The 16,778-nt window shown below is 44.0% G+C and overlaps 2 protein-coding genes across 3 annotated transcripts; both read left to right on the plus strand.

Annotated features, from left to right (window-relative positions):
* The first annotated feature begins 3,332 nt into the window (after window positions 1–3,332).
* On the plus strand, window positions 3,333–5,371 carry LOC121053975 (protein VAPYRIN-like). The gene has a single exon (XM_040522718.1). The coding sequence runs from the start codon at window positions 3,538–3,540 to the stop codon at window positions 5,197–5,199; it is 1,662 nt and encodes a 553-aa protein (XP_040378652.1). The 5' UTR covers window positions 3,333–3,537; the 3' UTR covers window positions 5,200–5,371.
* Window positions 5,372–9,856: 4,485 nt separating this feature from the next.
* On the plus strand, window positions 9,857–16,136 carry LOC102705995 (protein FAR1-RELATED SEQUENCE 5-like). 2 transcript variants are annotated; one of them, XM_015835420.2, is made up of 3 exons: window positions 9,857–12,646; window positions 14,386–14,515; window positions 15,209–16,136. In XM_015835420.2, exons 1-3 carry the CDS (start codon window positions 10,082–10,084, stop codon window positions 15,736–15,738), a joined length of 3,225 nt encoding a protein of 1,074 aa, XP_015690906.1. In that variant the 5' UTR covers window positions 9,857–10,081; the 3' UTR covers window positions 15,739–16,136. The 2 variants fall into 2 exon arrangements, with proteins under 2 accessions (XP_015690906.1, XP_006651650.1); XM_006651587.3 differs by having other exon boundaries at window positions 15,227–16,136.
* The last annotated feature ends 642 nt before the right edge of the window (window positions 16,137–16,778 follow it).

The raw sequence follows: 16,778 nt of genomic DNA on the forward strand, positions 1-16,778 counted from the left end.
AGTTGGGCCTCACGTTCGTTGCCGTCCCGTTCTCCCGAAGATGTAACATGGGCCGCAAGTACATATTACTATGGGCCGCATTTTCGCGGCGATCCCGTTCCGGCCTGGTCCACTGCCCACGGCTCGGTTAAGCGAAGCGCCGCCGCCTCGGCTGCTTCCCTTCCCCTTTGCGGCGGCGCCGCCGCGGCGGGGCTTCTCGTTCTCGATCACGACGGTCTGCGCGATTGTTCTGCAAGGATTTCAAATCACTGGGCTTATAAGAATCAAATCTCAAAATGTGACATTTGGAGCGCTCCGCTGCACAAGAGGTGGGCGATCAACCAGGTCAGCAAGATCTCGGTCGCGCAGGCTCCATTTCTGGTTCCGTTCCAAATGTAATGCGTCCGTGCATTATGGCATCAACCATTCCTTTTTCATCCGAGATCATTGCCAGCCATTGCTCATCGATTCAATGCTGCACGACAGCTAACACGTAGCAATACTGAAGAACACGTAAGGCTAGTTCTTTAGCTTTTGCTTATGCTTATATATTAAAATTAAAATTTTAAGTTGATTTGGGGTTTTTTTTTCCGTTGTACTTTATTTTTCAGATTTAGCTTTTAGATCCCGAAGAACACGTATATAAATGTTTTATTCAAAAACTATTTTTTATTTGCAAATATGCTGTTTGATTGTTTTTCCTTAGTAGATTTGTGCTGTTTGGTTTGGATGATTATGAAGCAAACATGCCTTCTTCGCTTAGATAAGTAGAATACAATTTTAGTTGTTCCTCTATTCAGCTGTGTCAGTAGAGGGTATATTAATAGCAGCCTTTTGCCATGTGGTGAACTCGGAGAAATCCTGCAAGAACTGTGAGCAAGATTTCAGAAATGCAGTGAAAGATAGCTGTACGCGCTACACATATTGATGTTTCTTTAGCAAGACGAGTACAGCTATGGTGCGGTTTAAACTGACCATGACCACTCAATGATTAGGAGAAATCCAGAAACAGCGACGTATAAATCCATGTGCAATTAAGAACACTATGTCGTACTTAGCTGTAATGCTAAACATGGTACGGCTATCACTAGGCTGCAACCAACCAAACATCTACGGTTAGCATCTGAAAGTCTTGTGAATGTCAGTACTCTGCAAGTACAGATATAAGTAAAGCCCATCCAGTTCAGTAGTAGTATGCTCCAAAAACAGTACTTATATCATCGCTGATAGTGAAAGATATGCAGAAAAAAACGCCTCTGCTCGAGTCCATATGTCTGAATATATGGGCAGTTTGATCTCAACGTCAGTGTGAATGTGTGATGGTATGCAGCGTGGGGAAATCAAGCATAGTTTAGGGTCGAAAGCCAGCAGATCAGCAGATGACTGTTTCTGAGATGTGAAGTGAGGTCACTTCTTTAACTGAAGTCTTTCTTCTTGTTCTTGTTCTTGATGTCATTAGACCTAGACTCACCAAGTTTGCTCCTGTCATTCATGGTTTGTTAAACTTGAACATTATTTAGTAATTATTCTCAAGGTCAAGTTAGAATTGATACCATGTGCACATCAGAGAGAAACATAGAAAGAGATTGCATGATGCATTTAGCTTGCAGACGTATTTTAAAAGACAAAACTGGAAGTACACAATATCCTTAAATCTTAACCATGTCAGGGACTTGATAATGCTAAGTAAAGTCCAGTTTTTTTCAGGACACGCTGTGGACCAAGCCAGCGCTGTTCTATTAAACGCTATCTAAGTCAGATTACCCAGTCATTTGCAAACCAAACTTTTCTGAAAGAAATTTGGTGTACTACCAAAGGAATATATGGACGAAGTCAGCAGTACTCGGTTCAGCAGCAAGAGGAAGAGCCATATCCTTCTTCCGAAAAGAGGAAGGGACATATCTTTACTAACGGCATATGTAATGCATGTAACAATGACATGAATATTGTACTTACCTGTCAAAAAAAGGATTATAAATAATTTGAGCGGATCAACTTGAAGCAGTGAACAAGCCAATAACATAATTTAAGGGAACAAGCCAATAGCATTTTTTTAAGGGAATGAGCCAATTAACTTCACCTTGTAAACGCAACAGCGGAGCAAGACACAAACAAATCAAATATAATCCATTAATCTCTGAACATCAAACACTGGTGACACAAGCGACGCATTTAGCATTTTCGTAGGTACTAAATAATTTGTCTATGTGATCTATAAATGACAAGCTGTCACGATTCACCTGTCCATATTGCTGGATGGTGGTTAATATGAGCATTGACAAGGAAATGTTCCTGTCAGACCATTGTGGTGTCTTATATGGATGGTTTCATAAAGAGCAAGAACATTTTGTCACTTCGATGTCATTTTGATGTCACTCTCCTAGTAACAAACAAGAACCAGAATAGTCCATCAAATGCGCTAGAGTTAATAGCAAGAATTTCTAAGAAGCTGAATTGACATTTGCATCTTGCCATTGCATAATTTAAAGGCTGTCTGAAATTCCGAGTGCCACTTCGGTTTGTCAGTGACCATCAAAATGAATCTCAACAATGTCGGCCTAGACTAGTGTATTTACAATTGAACTTACCATCTGGCATGTGCTATTTGAATATTTGATGTTTGGTTTTCACAGAGCATTGATCGGTCATCGGTGCATGCAACTCAACTTGGTCTCAGGAAAAGGTCAGTCCGTCAGTGAAAAAACGAATTCAGGGACAAGCAGCCTGCAATCATCTCCAGTATGAAAAAAAAAAAAGATAAGAAAACATGGCAGGTTGACAGTAGTTAGTCAAGTCTCTTCGAGCATGCTGTAAGTACTTAGCTGAATGGCAGGCACAAAACGAACATTCTGAACAGTCGAAATATATGCCATAGCTCAACTCACCCAGTCTTTGACTGCTAATGCTGTCAAATTACTACATCCGTTTCATAATGTAAGATGTTTGACTTCTTTGTTACAACGTTTGACTATTTATTTTATTCAAAAATTTAGTACAAATATAAAAAATGATAAGTTCTTTCGATAATAAAGTAAATCACAAGCATAATAAATGATATTTTCATAATTTTTTGAATAAGACAAATGGTCAAACGTTATCTAAAAAAATAAATCAAACATATTACGTTATGAAACAGAGGGAGCACCAAGTGCATACAAAAAAGAGGTTGAGAATTGTGGCATCCAATCATCTCAGCCTTGATCATATCATTAGTTTATCGCCTACAATGTACAACGACGAGAGCGACGGCGACGGGCAAGGTCACCGGGAAGTTGCCGCCGCTAAGCTCCATCCACGTCCACATTGATGGCAATTATACAATCTTAGTCTGCCAACACATAGAACAAGTCCTCCTTGTTCTTCACACCCACCATGTGGCACCCGGCGACACCGCCGCCGGCCAAGCCATTGCTGATTACTTAAGCCTCCTCTGCTACTCACACTCCTCTTGATGGCTGCTTCGTCTAGCTCTAGCTCGGCCAAGAATTATTAGGTGTGGTGCAGTGGGAGGAGAGATAAAGGTTGAGGCTTTTGGTGATTGGAAAGGGGAGGAGGGAGATGGATAGGTTGGTGATACCGGAGCCGACGAATGAGGTGGTGGTGCGGGTGGAGCCAGGGAGGCCGGCGAGGGGGGAGCTGACGCTGAGGAACGCGATGCACACCATGCCGGTGGCGTTCAGGCTGCAGCCGGCGGTGAGGGGCCGCTTCGCGGTGAGGCCGCACACGGGGATCTTGGCGCCGCTCGCCGCGGTGACCGTGGAGGTGGCGTACCTGGCCCCGGCGGCGCCGGAGGGTCCGGGAGGGGCGGCCGGCCGCGGGGAGGACGCGTTCCTGCTGCACAGCGTGGTGGCGCCCGGCGCGGCGGTGAGGGAGCCCGTCATGGCGCTTGACTCGGTGAACCCGGAGTGGTTCTCGGCGAGGAGGAAACAGGTGTTCGAGGACAGCGGCATCAGGGCGTGCTTCGTGGGCGCCGCTGTGGCTGCGCGTTTGGTCGAGGCCGGCGCGGTGGAGGAGCTGAGGGAGGTGCTCGACCGCAGCGAACCTGAGTGGCGCGCGGCGGACGCCGTCGACGAGTCCGGGCGCACGCTGCTCGACCTCGCCGTGGGCCTCGGCCGCGCTGACATCGTGCAGGTGCTGCTTGAGTACGGCGCCGACGCCGACAAGCCGAGCCGCGGGCGAACACCACTCGAGACAGCCGCAGCCTCGGGCGAGTGTCTCATCGCCGAGCTCCTCCTAGCGAACGGCGCGACGCCGGCTGGCTCCGACGCGCTCCATGTGGCCGCGGCCGCCGGCCACAGCGATGTTCTGAAGCTGCTTCTTGGAAAGCCCGCGTCAGCTTCTCCCTCGTCCGCATCCTCCGCGTCCTTCTCTTGCTCCTTCACATCCATCGACGCAGCGGGGAGGGACGGAAAGACTCCTCTGCGGCTGGCGGCGGAGGCCGGGAGGAGGGACGCCGTGAAGGCGCTTCTCTCCGCTGGCGCGAGGGCCGACGCGAGGTGCGGCACGGACGGCGGCACCGCCCTACACGCCGCGGCGAGGCGCGGGGACGAGGTGATCGCGCGCCTCATCCTCGCGAACGGCGCTGCCGGCACGGCGGCGGTGCGCGACGCTGCCGGGAAGACGGCCTTCGAGATCGCCGCGGAGGAGTGCCACGCCGGGAGGATCATGGACTTACTCGGCCTCGGCGAAGCCATCCTCGCCGCGGCGCGCAAAGGCGAGGCGCGGTCCGTCCGCCGCGCGGCCGACGGCGGCGCGTCCCTGGAGGGACGGGACGCGCACGGGTGGACGCCGCTCATCCGCGCCGCGTTCAAGGGCCGGGTCGACACCGTGCGCGACCTCGTCGACCGCGGCGCCGACATAGAGGCCGCCGACGCCGACGGCTACACGGCGTTGCACTGCGCCGCCGAGGCGGGGCGCGCCGACGTGGTGGACCTCCTCCTGAAGACCGGCGCGAACGCCAAGGCCATGACGGTGAAGAACAGAACAGCCGCGGAGGTCGCGGCCGCCGCGGGCAAATCCAAGGTGGTTCGTATGCTCGAGAAGGCCGGCGGGATGGGGCGCAAGGAGATCGCCGAGAAGGCGTCGCCGGCGCTGGTGGGGAAGGCGGGGAGCCTGGACAGGAGGCGGAGAGGGAGGAAGGGGAGCAGTGGCGCCATACGGTTTGGTGGCGGGAAGGAGGGGTTTGAATCTGCCGCGGTTTCCGTCGGTTGGTCGCATTAATGTCGCGCTTGTCTTCAGTTTGAGGTGGAAGATTCAGATGGATTAGTTGGAGATTGTGATTAGTTTTGGATGAGAGGTGATTACTGATTTTATTTTGAAGGATGGTTTAAATGTTTTTTACCTAGTATTGTGGTATATGTGCATTTTTGTATAAAAAAAGGGTTTGTTTATAGAGAGGTAATAATAATTCAAAGTTTTTACCTTCTGTTAATTGCCGTAAGATTTCCGTAAGAAAATAATGAGGCAAATACTCCATCCGTCCCTAAATGGTTGACGTCATTGACTTTTTTATACACGTTTGACTATTGGCCTTATTCAAATTTTTTTATAAAATATTGAAAGCTATATATATGCATAAAAGTATACTTAACAACAAATGAAATGATATAAAAATAATTAATAATTATGTAATTTTTTGAATAATACACATGGTCAAACATGCATAAAAAAGTCAATGACATCAAACATTTAGGGACGGAGATAGGGTATTCTAGGTTGCTGTAAAACAGTGAAATGTACTTTTCTAAAGGTCTATGTTGAGTTAATGAAATATATACACGATTCTGGTAAATTTGTATGTGTCAAAAAAATGCAAAGTGTATTCTCAACAAACTTTTGAGAAATTTCAACATATAGCACAAAAAGACATGTCGATACCAAAAATAGCATCAAAACTTTTCGCTTTGGTCTATAGCATAGCCTATACATTTTTCTTTGATTTGTAGCACTTCCATCGCAAATATTGTTTGGGATGATGGTTGAGCCATGGTTGGAAGCAGTGAAGGTCCAAATTACCTTCATCTATTTTCCATGAAATTTGAACTACCTCGCTTATATCTTTTCTTCATTTACTTTAGCGGATTAGTGGTAACCATGTGCAATGGTGTGATGATAGAGGTGGCAGGGTGCTCCATGCCACCTCCCTCTGCTCCAGCTACGTTGGACTCTTCTTTAGCGGATTTGCTCAAGAACACCACCTACCAGCTCTTCTCCACTGAGCTATCTTGTCTTAAACCTGGCCACCACCCACTGGCTTGCCTAGGTCATCACCGATCTATTGCTAGGAGCCGCCTTGGTATTGAACACTGTCATTCATCTACCTCCTAGTCTCCACGCACCTACTGCACCAGGATCCATGGCTTCCTTTTATCGATGGTGTCAGGCATAACTGTCTTTGCCACTGCAAAACCAAGTGACTGTATGATCGTCTTCGTAGCCAATGGCTTCGTGTCTCCCTAGACGGTGGCTCGCTCACGACGTTATCGCTGCATGTGATGCAACACTCAATGTTAAGTGGACACAAATGATAAATTGGTATGTGTTAACACCGTTATGGGAAGATGTGATGTAAGTGCTACATACTGAACAGAAACAAATGATTTGTGCTATAAATGTTAAGTGAAATGGTTTTATGCTATTTTTGGTACATGCCTATTTATAGATCGAATTTTGTCATTACTTTTTAGGGGAGTATTCTCAATATCTTGGGTGCATGTATGAGAAATTTTTATTTTTTTATACTATTTTAGGTTTATCCGTTGTTTTTGGCGTTAAGAATATGCATTGGTAGTACTATACGAAATACCCACTTGAAAACTCATGTGTATCTAACCCACTCGTCAACTATGTACATCCTCTTTTTAAGCAAGCAAGGCCGATACTTGTGTACCGATAGCCTCTTATAAATTGTCATCTTGGAGAAGCATTGGTGGTACGTGATGCTAGTTGCCACTCTTTGTTGCAGCATCAAAACAAGTGCTTATCTTCACGCATCGCACGCTTCTCTTTTTCTAAGCACCTACACGGTCAAGTTGCATCTTGGCTTAGTTTACCTATAGCTCTGTCCTTGGCAACAAATATTCTGAAGATTGTGGGAGGTGAGTGTTTTGGTATTTTTATAGAAAAAAACAATTTGCATATTTATAAATAAAAAATAATTTATGAATTTTTTTATATACATGTCCTTAGCTATATAAAAGTAAAAACCAGAAAATAAACTACGATGATAAACCCTAAAGTTAACTTGAATTTTAAGGATGAAAATTCAAATTTTGTGTTAAAGTATAAACAGAAACGAAAAGATGCCAGTGTATTAGTTTATGACTCCATTGAAACACAGTAAAATATTCAGATGAATCAGTTTACCAAAAAAAAATCCTCCAAAGCTCGTCATTACTACTCTACCACTTAAAAGTCCTTACTTTAGCATTTGGAAAACGAAAGAAAAACAAGCTGAGATAATTCTCCTTTTCCAAACTGCAGGCTGCTGTGGAAACCGTTGCCGACGCCAAAAACAATATTTTGTCCGAAGCTCCCGAAAGGTTCATGGGGGGAACAAAGAAGCAGCATGGAACGTGACACTGGGAACAAGTGATCTTTCCAAGGAGATCCAACGGCCAGGATCGTCTACCAGGCTGTGCAGCCGGCCACGATTCGAGGCAAGTGTCTGTGGCCTCAAAAGGAGAGGCGCAACGGGAAGAAAGGGCCTAGACGAGGCCACCCGGGTACATGTATATGAAAATAGGCCCATCTGGACATCTGGTACGTTGCATACTTTTTTTTTTTAAAGATCTGGTACGTTGCACACTTTGTAGATGACGGTGTTTGTAGTTGTACTGGTTTGTCCGTTTTCACGCTATTCCCTCCCTTAAATATTCCCTCCATCAAATAAGATTTTTTGGTATTATTTAAATTCATATATATACTAATGAACCTTAATGAATCTAGTTAAATCTAAAACATCTTATAATATAAAACGAGGTAGAGTATTCGATTCTACGTGAACGCTGCTTCCTCCGGTTTTGAATGTTGAACGTTATTGATTCCTGACATATCTTTAATCCATTCGCTTATTCTAAAATTTTATATAAATATGTAAAAAACATAGGTCATGCTTAAAATACTTATAATGATAACATAAATAAAAATGATAATTATATTTTTTAATAAGATAAATAATCAGATATATGTCCAACTGACGATAGTACCGAACATTAAAAAAATCCCATGGAGTAAATAGATATTTGAGCATTGATTTGTGTATCCTGCAAGAGTACAAGTCGCCTATATAGTTTGTTGATATTTTCAATTTTACAAAATTTTAGCATTGCCGAACTGTGTTAACACAATAAACTAAATACCCTTCAACTATTGTACCCTAACAAATGTATGATAGTTCTGTAAACTTTTCTGTCTTAAAACTCTACCAAATTTGGATAAATATAAATATCAAATCAAACGTAGCCTACGCTGCCAAAATTTGGTAACGTGAAAATATGTCGAATTTGCACCAAATTTTGGCAGGGTCTATTCGGGCAACAAAGTAAACAAGCTGTGCATAAAAATAAAATAGTGAAGATGGACCGATATGATCTGTTCTCTTCCTTAATAACAAAACGAATTGTTCAAACATATTAACATATGTACGGTTTTTTACTTCGTGCATGTATCATACCGGTAGATAAACAAACCATACATTTAGAATTGATAAAAAAATTGCAACTAATCCATGTTTGACGTAGTAATACTAAGTTTAATTAATGGTTCATATAATAAAAAGAACAGTGTAAACTATATGTTATAATTGTTGAGAAGACCAAAATTGCAGGATATCTTTTAACCTCCTACATGCATCGAGATCTATTGTAGGAAGGCAGAGAAGCACTGTTCAGGTGAACAGTAAATAAATGCCATATACAGTGCCTAAATACCGTAGCAACGGTATAATCAAAATATTGTTCGATATTGTGGTAAATACTGAAGCACTAAATCTCGATTTCGTTTGATCCGACGGGTATGAGATATACCAAATTCACCCGCCGTAAGCAGTGTAGCACCATGCCTGCAAGGGATCCTGTTCCATGCTAGATGACGTCAAGCATATCCAACAGAATGCCTGATGCATGCTGGATCGACCAGCTAAACCAAAACTATTTTGCAATACTACCATTATTATCATATGCAAAAACTCATCTATAAAATCGAGCAAATCTGTGGAGATTGAGCACATTGCAATCACCCCTTTATTTTTATCTTACAATAAGCAGTTTCTTTATATATTTTAAAAAAACAACAACATGGTACCGCAAAGCAAACTGTATGCTTCACCAGAAAAAAAGGCACGAAACAGGGGAAAAAAACCGCACAAAACAAAAGAAAGGAGGCGAGGCGAAAGCAAAGCAAAGCGCATCACTATTTTTGGGGGCCTTTTGACCATCCGATGATCTATTCCTGTTCCTATTCCCATTCCGCTGCACGTCAAAGTACAGGGAATCGCGGTGGGCCACCGGAACAAACGGAAAGCACAAAAAACCCCACAACCCCACACACCCAACACACACACACACACACACAGAGCATCCAGGAGAGAGAGAGGAGGGGACACACGCAGCACATCCATCGGTTGTCGCTGGAGCGGAGCGGAGTGGAGTGCAAACAAACCCTAGCTAGCCCGGTCCGGACCCGCTCCCTGATCCGGTGCGCCCGGTCAAACCCCGAGCCGCCCCACCCGGTCACGCACCCTTCCCCCCTCCTCCGCTTCTTCCCCACCCCACCCTCTGCCCCACCTCCACAGGCCTCGCCGGACCACCGCCGCCGGCGCCCCCCTCCACCGAGTGGGCCCCACCTTCCCCCCTCCCCTCCTCCTCCTCGGAACCTATCGGCGGTGGTGGTGTCTATCTATCCTCCTCGCGCTCTCCCGCGTCGATCGCCTCTGCTTGCGTCGTTGTTGTGTTCGTGGGGGTGGGGGTGGGGGTGGGGGTGGATGAGTGAGAGGTGGTGGGTTTGACCGGACGCACCGGATGTGTGCTGTGGGGAGGTGGAGATGCGCTCGGGATTGAGGGGCTGATCTCGGAGAGGAGGCGTGAGGGGGGCGGGTGCTATTATGGAGAGAGGAGGAGGAGGAGGAGGGGTGGCGGGGAGCGAGCAGGGGACGCCGGAGAGCGAAATGGGGGACGGAGACAACGACAGCGTGGACTACGCGGCGGAGATGGAGGTGGACGCCTCCGGGAACGGGGCGGCGGCTGACGCGGCGTACGCGGCGCGCGCGGGCGCGTACGACGGCGTCGACCCGTTCGAGGGGATGGAGTTCGACGACGAGGAGGACGCGTGGACCTTCTACAACGTGTACGCCCACCGCGTCGGCTTCAGCACAAGAATTAGCGTCATGCACCGCTCGCGACGGGACGGCTCCATCATGTCGCGCCAGTTCGTCTGCGCCAAGGAGGGGTTCCGCACTTACCGCGGGAAGAACGAGGTCTCCCCTGTCGCCGGCGGCAGCGGCGAGGATAGCGCGAGGGGCCGCCGTACTCGGGCCGTCACAAGGGTTGGGTGCAAGGCAATGATCCGGGTGAAGAAGCAGGACAATGGTCGGTGGGCCGTCACCAAGCTTGAGACCGAGCACAACCATCCTCTGGTCCCTCCGAACCAGGCACACTGCCTGCGCCCTCACAAGCCACTGTCAGAGTGTGGGAAGCAGCGTGCATTTGGGGTTCCTCGAAATGGTGGTATGCTTCTTGCTATTGAGCCTCCACCAACACCTGTTTCGCCGCCTGTGCTGCAGATAAGCGTTCCTCAAGGAGCTCCGTCGTATACTAGGGATTGTATTGGAGATCATGTACGAGTAATTCTGGATTATGTCAAGCGCATGCAAGCTGAAGACCCAGCTTTCTTTTATGCCATGCAATTTATTGATGGACATCCAGTAGGGAATATCTTTTGGGCTGATGCAAGGGCAAGGATGGCATACAAACACTTTGGAGACGCTGTTTTCTTGGATGATTACTGCAAAAGGAGCAAGTTTCAGCTCCCACTTGTTGCTTTCACTGGAGTTAATCACCATTGCCAGCCAGTCCTATTTGGTTGTGCGATCATTGGGGATAACTCTGAGGCTTCCTTTGCTTGGTTGTTTGAGACACTCCTCTTGGCAATGTCTGGTCAACACCCTGATTCTCTTACCACAGAGCATGATAGTGACATACAATCAGCTGCCTTTAAGGTTCTTCCCCGAACTAGGCACCGTTTCTGCAGATGGCACATCTTGAATGAAGCACATGATAGGCTATCACACTTGTCGAATGCATTTCCTTCCTTACATGAGGAGCTTGTCAATTGTATCAACATGTCTGAGACAATTGATGAGTTTGAAGCAAACTATATGGCATTAATTACTAAGGTTGGCCTGGGGAATAGCGAGTGGCTCTATTCAATGTATAATTGCCGGCAACATTGGGTCCCAGTGTACTTGAGGGATACATTTTTTGGGGATGAATCATCAAAAGAGGAGTGTGCTAGTAGGAGTTCATTTTTCGATGGCTATATCAGTTCAAAAACTGATTCGCAGTCATTCATCCAGCAATATGAAAAGGCTTTGGACTGTTGTTATGAGAAGGAGGTGAAGGAAGAATTTGAGACAAAGTACTCACTTCCAGAAATCAAGACATCATCTCCTATTGAGAAGCGTGGTGCGGACTTATACACAAGGTCAATGTTCTTGAAATTCCAACAGGAACTTGTTGATGCCTCTGTTTCCTCTCTGGAAATAATAAAGGAGGATGGCAAATCTCGCATATATAAGGTGACCAAATCTGCAGGAAGTGAGAAATCTCATACGGTCAAATTCAATTCTTTGGAAAATTCCGCAACATGTAGCTGTCAGATGTTTGAACATTTAGGTATTGTCTGTAGGCACATACTTACTGTCTTTGGCACACACTGTGTATCTTCACTTCCTTCTCAGTACATTGTAAAAAGATGGACTAAATACGCCATGGAAAGAAACCCAGACAAGAAAATGGATGAAGTTAGCAAAGTTAATGAGCCCAAGGAGGAGCAAAAAAGTGGTGTTGAAGATGGCGAGCAATCTCAGACATGGCGCTACAACAGTTTATGTCGTGAAGCACTTAGATATGCTGAAGAAGGAGCATCATCGGTAGAGGTTTATATTGTAGCAATGCAGGCTCTTCAAGAGGCTACAAACAAGGTAAATATGGCAAAAAGAGGCATTGGGCAGGTATCGCCAAATGCACCATTGGCAGTGATGCCAATTGCAGCCCAACCACCAACTGAGGGCTTCAGAAAAGCACAGGAGATTGGTTTTAATCAGCGAAAAAAGAGAAGAAGGAATTCAAACAACAAAGTGACAGAGAATTCATCAAATCAACTTATGTATCTGCAACAGCCTGTTAATTTTTTGTTTGTTGCTCCTGGTACATCAAGTGGTCCACAAGGGCCTAATCAAATAGTTGCTGCAGTTCCTGTTTCTTCGAGTGTGCCACATGGTCAAACATCTCGTGCAAACCACTCAACTGATGGAAATACTACACCCTGTTCTGTAGCTGCTCAAAAACATTCTGACTTGCCCAGCCGCAATGCATCAGCACCTTCTTTTGGAAATGTTGTGCAAGAAGGAGAAATTAAATCTTCAGGGTTTTCTTCGCAAATAAAAGAGGTATTTTTCCATACCGACTGCCAGAAGTTTATCACACTTAGGATAATCAAGGGATTATAACCAAAGTATATACTTCCTCCATTTTTTTTGTATATGATGTTTAGGGAGATATTCTTGTCCTTTTACATGTGTTACATTTCTGTTACAAGTATAACTATATCTTCCTAATTTACCCTTTTCTTACTGCATTTAATGACTTCCATTAAGGTAGGGCTTTGTAGGATGCATAAATTTAATGAGGTGGCAAGAGACATACTTAATAGGTTTATGTTACTCATAATGTCATAAACCTGCAGAATCTTTTATTAAAAAAAAACTATAGGAGTACTGGATTGTAACAAGAATCTTGCCAACTTTCCTGAAGGAAAAAAGATAAGAGTTTATTTTTATTTTTTATTATTTTTTTTTGGGGGGGGGGGGCTTGATCATCTTTTATGTTATATATTTGCATTTTAGATTGTGGTCTGTCAACTAAGTACTCTCATCAAAGACCAGCGAGGTTCCTGCTACCAATATTACGGATGTACAGTTAAATATAAAAAAAGATTGGGAATTCTGTTTACTGTTATGCTCAGTGAGATGGATTATTTCCCTTTGCTTCTTGCCCCCGCACCACCTCTTGTTTCTATTTCCCTTTTTTCTGTTACATGATCACAGGTGACATCAAAATGAACAATATAAACCTTTCCTTTTTCCTTTCATCTGAGCTTGATGATTGATTCGATATGCGGCATATGCCATTATGGAAAATGACTAGTGAACCTTTACTTGAAGCATGACTGCTTGTAGGGAGAATACTAATTTCTTACTTGAGTGAATTAGATTGTTAGGAGACCTCATCATGTTCAAATTTAGCTATAAATGATATTGTAAAGAAGGTTTATTGAATCATTGCATTGTGCTTAATTGTTTATGACTATGCTCACTTTCTTAAAGTTACCCCAATTACTCATTAATACCTTGCAGATAATCTTATAACCTTCACCTGTTATGCATTACAAGCTTAATGCACTATGAAAATGACATTGTTGTGGTCAATTCATTAGAAATGGGACCTGAGCTGTTTTGGTAATTTCTACCAGCTTTTATTAGTGCTGTTTTGTATGTTTACACAAATACCCCCAGAGCTCACTGTTTTATGAGAATTTGGGGATTATTACCCCTTTTAAGTGATTGTTTTGGTAGCTTAGAGACATTCTCCCTCAGCAGTAACTTATCAACCAAATTTGTGTTTCTACTTGACAGCTGTAACCTATTGGGAGGTGAGAATTTGGATCCCAGTGAATAGTTCTGGAAGGCCCACATGCTATTGAAACATCTCCCCTTCATTTAAGGAAAATCAATTGATTTCTTATTGCAGATCTTATCCTTCAATTTTACCTGTGATATCATTGATTGGAACATAGCTATCACACTAGCTATAATTGTACTTTGTGTGGTTGGATCTGAAAGCAATTGTATGGGTCTTTATTTGTTGCTACTTTTGAATTTCTATCTCCTCATAAAACAAAGTGATTTTCCTTCATACAAGATCTACGGCGCTCAGTTATTTTAGTTCATTTATCCATGACCCAGCTTACATTGCCAATCTGCTTATGTTAGCTCCAATTGCAGCTTATTTTCATCTGTGATTGTGTTTAACTCCATTTTTCTTATGTTTACATAGTGATTTCCATTTCAATGTGTTTATGCTTACATCAGCTTCAGTCTTTGAGATACTGATCTTGACGAATTCGCAGAGTCATGAATTGTCCCAAGGTAATGGCAGCAAGGGAAACAGTGTAGCAAGTTCTACACCTTCACCACAGCTTGTGACAGTTCCTGTTGGACTGTGCTTGCCTTCCATGGACAGCTCGAGGACATCTGCAGGTATTTTTTGGCATTATTGTACTCAAATATATTACCTGTCCCTAACATCTAATGCCAGTTATGTATACAGATTTTACCCTTTATTGCCAATCATCTTCGCTTTTAAGTTCGTGTTCTGACAATATATGGGTGTGTTTGGTAGTTAGGACGTATGCAGCCAGGCTCAAACGAAACAGGTTGGCTAGGCTAAGCCAGGACAGTGGAATGCAACTGAGGCTTGTTTGGTTGCTTGGTGTATGGTGCATGTATTTGCTAGGATGTTTTGTTGGTTGGGTTGGAGATCTTGCATGAGTAGTATTGATATGAAAAAAAATATTAACAGTTTTTTAATTGTTATAAACATAGTTTAATAGATAATATGTGTCATATATATTCTTAATATAGATTTATATACACTAATATCCCATAATCTACACTAATTGATCCTTAATGACAGTGCTAATTCAGTTGTAGTCTAGCCAGGTTCGATAGAAACAGATGTTACTCTCATTTTCTAGGAGCCTGGCTGAGCTATGTCTGGTGCATGTGATGAGCCAGGCTCCATCCTGCATCCAGCTAACCAAACAAGGGATTTTTGTATCTAGTCAACCTGGCTCCTCTCAAATGCAGCGAAACAAACACGCCCTATATGTTTGTCTCTACTGTTTAAATATGAATACTTATCTACAATTCTTTTAACTGAAATTCATTTAGATCTTTCTGTCAATGCAGACGCGATGAATTCTACAAACTCTGGAAGCATGAATAGCAATGGTAATGCGTCATTTGGTCTCTGTCAATCTCAATCTACTCATTCACAGACAAGAACATTAGCAGACAATGCTGATCCTCGGCCATTTCCTGAGGGTTCTTCCATTCGGGCAGCAGCCATTGCAGCAGGTGCACGCATTGCATCTCCATCTGATGCCGCTTCAATCATAAAAGCGGCACAGTCAAAAGGTGCTATCCACATTAGGCCAGTAGAAGGCGTCTCAAATTATCTGAAACCGTTAGCCCCACAACCGCTCTCCTCACTACCACCAGGCAACATACCCAGTTCGGTGCATGCTTCCTCAAGCCAGGCGCAACCTGGGCGGTGCAGCTTTGGTGATTCTGCAGCAGCCAAGGATGCAATTTTTGGTTCCACAGACAGCAGTGATGAAGATGAGTATGATGAAGATGATGACACTGACGATAACGACGAAGATGAGGGGATAACTGGTGACGAGGTGGAACAAGAATAATCTTCATATTGGAACCTCGTCGGCTCTCACCTGTACTTGTACTAACCTCTCCTAATGGCTTCTGAGGCCCTGATCTATAACAAACCTTTTCACCCATGGAATCTCTTAGAGCATAGCTGTATACATGTTTATAGCCTGTATGTAAGCCCCGAATTACTGCCTTCATGAGCCTAGAAGTTGTCCCCCCTCCTCTCTTAAGCATGCCTGGGAGTCCCTTTTTGTCAACCTAATCATAAACATTGAGTTTTGCTAAGCTTGGTTTTTTATTGGCTCTTTCTGGGGTTTGGTCAAGTAGTCAGCTCGCATGTGAGGTTATGTACAGAATGAGTTGTTTGCTTGCTAAATGCTTCAACAGCTCAAAATTTTGTACTCCCATTTTTCTCTTCTTGGAGAGAGATTTCTGAACTTGGGTTCGCTGCCCCTTGACGTATTGTTCCAGCATTTCCTGCAAAACAATAGTAACTGATACACGAGACAATGTGATAATATCCCTTTGTGCTGCAAAAGCATACCATGTCTTTTTTTTTTCCCCAGAAAACAGAATCTCTATGCTCAAATGTTTGATCAATCATCATGCTGGTTTAATTATCTTGTATAAAAATCTTCCCAAATGGGCGGTTGCATTTTAAAGATTGGTTTGCTACTGGCTAGGCCAATCAGCTCATTAAAGCAAAGCCAGGTTTTCCGTACTTTCTGTGACGGGTTGAACCGGCAAGTTGCTTCGGTTTTGGTATCATTTGGCGTTACTAGCACCCATTTTTGCTTTTAATTATACTTATAAATCAAAATTTAAAATTTTAATCTTTAATTTAGAGTTGATTTTAAGATTTTTTTATCATAGTTTATTTTTCAGTCTTTATCTTTTAGACTAATAAGAACATATATAGAGTTTGTGCGAACACCGGAAACCAATTTTCTCTCTCCACCGTCATAGGCATTGAATTATTTGTTTCATTGTATAAAAATAGAAATGCATGATTAGACTGCAGTGTTAAAAAGATATCGAATGTTGATATTTTAGGATCCAAATAAAAACATGA

The sequence above is a fragment of the Oryza brachyantha genome, chromosome 3 (genome assembly GCF_000231095.2).
Source record: "Oryza brachyantha chromosome 3, ObraRS2, whole genome shotgun sequence".
NCBI lineage: Eukaryota > Viridiplantae > Streptophyta > Magnoliopsida > Poales > Poaceae > Oryza > Oryza brachyantha.